The sequence below is a fragment of the Ammospiza caudacuta genome, chromosome 3 (genome assembly GCF_027887145.1).
Source record: "Ammospiza caudacuta isolate bAmmCau1 chromosome 3, bAmmCau1.pri, whole genome shotgun sequence".
Taxonomy (NCBI): domain Eukaryota; kingdom Metazoa; phylum Chordata; class Aves; order Passeriformes; family Passerellidae; genus Ammospiza; species Ammospiza caudacuta.
In genome coordinates this window covers 113285518-113291085 of record NC_080595.1, presented here as the reverse complement: position 1 = coordinate 113291085, position 5568 = coordinate 113285518, and the positions used below count along the sequence as shown (strand labels likewise).

At 38.5% G+C, this 5568-nt stretch overlaps 1 protein-coding gene across 1 annotated transcript; it reads left to right on the top strand.

Annotated features, from left to right (window-relative positions):
* The first annotated feature begins 254 nt into the window (after nt 1–254).
* Nucleotides 255–5368, top strand: LOC131555481 (cysteine-rich secretory protein 3-like). Its single transcript, XM_058801519.1, has 7 exons — nt 255–260; nt 1511–1594; nt 2802–2892; nt 3297–3442; nt 4117–4211; nt 4967–5055; nt 5241–5368. Exons 1-7 carry the CDS (start codon nt 255–257, stop codon nt 5366–5368), a joined length of 639 nt encoding a protein of 212 aa, XP_058657502.1.
* Nucleotides 5369–5568: the final 200 nt, after the last annotated feature.

Genomic DNA, 5568 nt, shown 5'->3' with positions numbered 1-5568 from the left:
GTCAACATTATTTGTAATAACATCATATTTGAAGGTTTTCTTTATGTCTAGGTGTTACATGAAACATGAGGTGTTCACCACAATTTGATTGAGCCATTATGATGCTCATTTAATGAGGAAACAGGGAAGTTGGAAAGAAATGGAGACTATAGCTCATGTGCTCCACTCCAAAACACCAAATCTCATTTGAGAAGCACTCAGATGTGACAGTACTGAACACATTAATGGGCTTTTTTATATACAGGGAGGCAGACATGAAGGTAATGCTAAAAATGTAAGATATCTTGAATAAAGGAGTCAAAAGGAGGCTGATCCATCTATTCCAAATGCCACACAACTTTTTGCTATTTGCAGTCCCTGCTTCCATGCAAAGTGGAGTCTTCTCTCTGCAGGAGGCAGTGGTGCCCATGCACAGTTTCAGCACATCCATATTCAGGATCAACTAAAATAAACTTCTTTGTGCAGGCTTTACTTTGCAAAACTTTGTATCTTTCTCACATATCATATTCTGCCATAAAGTGTATGCAACAGAGACTAATGGATTTTGGGGGTTTGGTTTTGGTTTTTTTATCCCTGTAGAAATGGATCTACTAACTGCAATTATTCTCCTGGCTGCTTTGTTGCACCAATCTGATGGACAGGTAGGATCATTCATCTTTGCAAAGCACCCATATCTGACTCTTTTGTATAGAAATCTGACCTGATATAGTCTGGTCTTGTGGTCTCTAGAGATTTAGAATTATGGGGTGAAACTATTGTTAATATGTTAATCTAAAATGTTGAAGATGAACTCTAATTTTGTGCTATTATTATTATTATTATTATTATTATTATTATTATTACTACTACTACTACTACTACTACTACTACTATTACTATTACTATTACTATTATTACTATTATTATTATACTGGTTGAGCAACCTGGTCTAGTGGAAGGTGTCCCTGTATAAGACAGGGGCTTCAAAGCTACTGGCCCTTTGAGTTTCCAACCCAAATCATTCTGCCTATCAAAATACTCTTAATGGAGCTACTTTAAAAAAAAAATCTTTTTCATAAATAAATGAATAATTTAAGATTCAGAGATATAATTCATAAATCTCCTAGAGAGGATTAGGTTTCTAAGATATCTGCTGTGCAGGTACTTGAATCAGAGTTATTTATCAAGATCTTCTTATTAATGAATGAAAAGAAACAAGTACTTTAGGAAAAAAAAATTTTCATTTTCTTCAATAAATCTGAAGTGAACCATGCTGTGAGTTGATACGTTCCTTTATCTGAGTATAGCTGCAGCCTAAAACTACTGGCTGAGGTGTTATTTCTACCACCATAAATGTCTTCAGTTAAACAAGATTTATGAGACCAATTATTGGGGTTGACCAAACAAAAGTGACAAGAAAATCATAATTTATCTTGTTGATTATACTTCTGTTAACTGGGACCTTCACTGTTATTTTTTCCAGGGTCTTCCATTTAGAAGTGTGAAATCTTTCTCCTTTCCTCATTTTAAGTCTCCAAATGAAAAACAGATCGTTGAGCTGCACAATGAAATCCGGAGATCTGTAATTCCCACAGCCAGGAACATGCTGAAGATGGTGAGCTATGAACTGCAGCCAGCCTGCTTTTCCCTTAAAGGAAATGATGGGACAAACCCAGCATCAAAGGAAGCTGTGGGATGAAGGGATTAAGAGCAGCCTGATGAGAAGGACTTGGAGAGGTTCATGGATGAGAAACTCAGCATGAGCCAGAAAGATGCTCCAAGGGCTGGAGCCAGGCTGGGAGAGCTGGGAGTGTTCAGCCTGGGGAAGAGAAGGATCCAAAAGGACTTTGGAGCCTTTTCCAGGGCACTAAAGGCACTATAGGAATGAGGAAAAACACTGTATGAAGGCCTCCTGGAATAGCACAAGGGCTAATTGTTTTCAGTTAAAAGCAGGTAGATTAAAATTAGATATAGGAAAAATTTATGATGAGGGTGGGGAGGCCCTGGCACAGGTTGCCCAGAGAAGTTGTGGCTGCTCCATCCCTGGATGTGTCACGACCAGGCTGGATGGGGCTCTGAGAAACCTGGTCTGGTTGAAGATGTCCCTGCTCGTTGCACAGGGTTTAGATTAAATGACCCTTCAAGGTCCATTCCAGCCCAAACTATCTCTGATTCTCTGAATCTCAGAAGAGAAACAAACCCTGGATGAAGGAAAGAGCATGCAAAGCAAAGGGGGACCTGCAGCTTCTGAATCTCACACTGTCAGGAAGGCGAGGGAGACCTAGATCTGCAAAACTTCTCCCATCCCTGTCTCCCCTGATGTCCTGGTTATCCCTGTCCCATGAGCAGCTGAGCTGGTCAGTGCTTTGTGGTTAAAATCCTGCATAGCAAGGCCTGAAACATTCCCCAGGTTCAAAGCCCAGCTGATATTAATCACCACAGCTCAGCTTCACCTGGGCTGAAAATCAGATTTATACCACTTAGTCCAGTGCACCCTGAAGTGTTCATTCAGACACAAAGCTGAAGGAAAGCAGTAGTATGTAATAAAAACCCTTTTTAATCAACACCATCTGGAGATCAGGGCTGTGTGATAGAACTGTGCAGGATAACCTGCTCTGAAACCTTTAAGAGTTGAAGAAATGTGATTTCTGTGCCCCAGGACAGTAAATCAGCACAACTCCTTTCTGTTGAGGGCCATGGGAGCATTCAGTGCTCAACACCCAAACCATTCCCACTGCAATTCCCTATTTCTATTTTTTTCCTTCTCATGGGCTGCACTAACCTATCTGTGACCTGGATACTTCTTCCTTTGTGTCTTTCAGGTGTGGAGTGAGAAAACTGCCAAAAATGCTCAGAAATGGGCAAATCAGTGTGGGATGCAAGTCAGCCCAAGAGACAAGAGAGTTATTAATGGTACTGACAAGCATGGAGCCTGAGCTGATGGGTTAATGGCAGTTTGCAGATGACCCCTGTGAATGTGAAATAGAAATAAGCATGACTTTAATCTGTTGTAGAAGAGCTTTTCAGGATTATTAGATGGAAGGTGTCCCTGTACATGTCAGGGGGGTTGGAATAAGATGATCTTTAGGTCCCTTCCAACCCAAATCATTCTATGATTCTGTGATTATTAAACACAAAAGTATCATTTTTGTCAGATGAACGCTCTGAAATACAACTTTTTACAAGCCCTTAAAATCACAGGGCAAAGTGAATGGCATCATAGGCATATTTTTAAGCATATAGCTACAGCCCCTCTGTCCCACCCCTGCCCTATACTTTGCTTCTCTCCTAATAAATTAGATTTACTTCTATTCCAGGTGTCGCCTGTGGTGAGAATGTGTTACTGTCAGCCTACCCAAGGACATGGGCTGATGCAATTCAAGTGTGGTACAGTCAGTCCTCCAATTTCAAGTATGGATATGGAGCAATCTCAAAAAATATCAATGTTGAGAGCTACACTCAGGTATGGAGACTTGAAACAAACTGCAGAGATACACCAGAATCACAGGAATACATTTAATCCAGCTGGGAGCTATTTATAATCAGGAGAAAATTATCAATGTCATCAAACTATTATCTATAATTCATATTCTGATCCAAAAATGAATTATAAGCTAAAAGTCTTTTCCATCTAATTAGGAGGCAATGGAACTAGTATTTTGGAAGAACTGTCCAGAAAGGAAATATTAGTCTGTCGAGAAAACTTTAATTTAGAAATAAATATATTCTATACAGAGATAGAAATATCTATTAAGAAGTGTCAAAGAAGGGATTAAGTGTCAAAGCATAATACCTATGATGAAAATATTTGAATTTCAATTTCAGTGTCCTGCCAGAAACTGTGTTCAAAAACATTTGGAAATTGGAGGAAATTCATTTTTCTATGTATTCTTTATGATAGATAAACTTTAAATTTAAAAGCTGACTAGAAAACAACATGAAAGAAAAAAAATATTTCCTGGTTCTGTTACTTTTGATTCTTATGAGGTGCAGAAAAAGCATCTTGTATATATGAGTGGGTTTCAGAGTGTCTGTGAGTTTTTGGGTTTCAGAGTGTCTGTAAGTTTTTTGTGAGTTTTGGGGGTTTTTTTAACAAGAATTCACCCTGAAATAATGTGCTTGTTTTTTGATCTGCAGCTAATCTGGTACAACAGTTACAAGGTGGGATGTGGAGTTTCCTACTGTCCCACAGGCTCCTACAAGTACTTTTATGTTTGCCAATACTGCCCTGCGTACGTACTGCCTTCTTACTCAGCTATGCTGATTATGGATATATTACCAAAACATCCTTGGCTATAGGATAAAATAATTGCCATCTACTTTAACCATTTAGATTTTTGAAAATAGCAATGTGAATTGTGGGTTTAGCAGCATGCTGAATATCAATATTTGTTTTATTTCACATTGAAAGAGATATTAGGGAAATTTTAGCAGATGAACAAGGGCTTATCTCTGTCAGAATCAGGCATCAGGCACAAATCATGCTGTAGTTTTGACCACAAAGGAGAAAATCAGATGTAAAGTGGAGCCAAGAGCAAATGAATATTCCCAGAGGTAAAGAACTGCATTTCAGAAGGGTTTTGCTGAGGTTTGGAGCAACCTGGTCTGGTGGAAGGTGTTGGAGCTAAGTGATCTCTAAGGTCCCCTCCAACCCAAAGCAGTCTGTGATTCTGTGATTACCTCAATCAGTTGAAATCTATCAGAGAAGCAGAGTTAGGAAGCACATACATTTTTTTAACAGATAATGTTATACATATGCAATCAATCAATTCATTTTGTTCCTCTAAACCTTATTGTCCCTCTTACTTAAAATCTTTTTTTTTTTTTGTATGCTGTAAATATCTGAAACTAAAACATGACTGCCTAGGAAAATATTTTTATCCAAAAACTTCTGGATACCTTTTAGTGCAATAAAAAACAAACTGCTGTAAATGGCTCAGAGCTTCATGTTGATCTTGTTTTGTCTTGTAATTCTTTCAAATTTCAGAGGAAATAACCCAATGCAAATAGCTATGCCTTACAGAAGTGGACCAAAATGTGCTGACTGTCCTGGCCACTGTGACAAAGGACTTTGCAGTAAGTCACTCCATTCTCCTTGAAAAAAACCCACATTCTATAATATTCAAGCCATTTTAATAGCGGAGCAAAAGTACAAAGTTTATATAGACATGGACAACAGGAATTTCTGGAAAATGCAGAATCATCAAACCAGAGTTTCCACATAATATTTCATGTGTTTTCTTCTTTCTCTTTTACTTCAGCCAACCCTTGCAAGTACCAGGACCTCCTTGGAAACTGCAAAAATCTGCAAATGTTGTTTGGCTGTAACCATTCACTGGTGAAGAAGAAGTGTCCTGCAAGCTGCAAATGCACCACTCAAATCATCTAAAATCCTGCTGGGCGTCATTATAGCTGCTGAGAGATTATAAGGAAAGTGTAGAACCCACTGTAAAGTATGTTGTGTATTCACTCTCAGTGCATCAGCTCAGGTTGACCTGTAGGTAGTAATTTTATGTGAAATCTGACCCTTATTTCAGTCTTAAATTAGACTAGCAGCTCAAAATAACCTCTGATGTTATTTTAGGTTTT

Coding starts and splice junctions, on each gene's coding strand:
- LOC131555481 (XM_058801519.1), top strand. Junction 1,595..2,801: donor CCAGGAACATGCTGAAGATG/GTGAGCTATGAA, acceptor TGTGTCTTTCAG/GTGTGGAGTGAGAAAACTGC. Junction 3,443..4,116: donor ATGTTGAGAGCTACACTCAG/GTATGGAGACTT, acceptor TTTGATCTGCAG/CTAATCTGGTACAACAGTTA.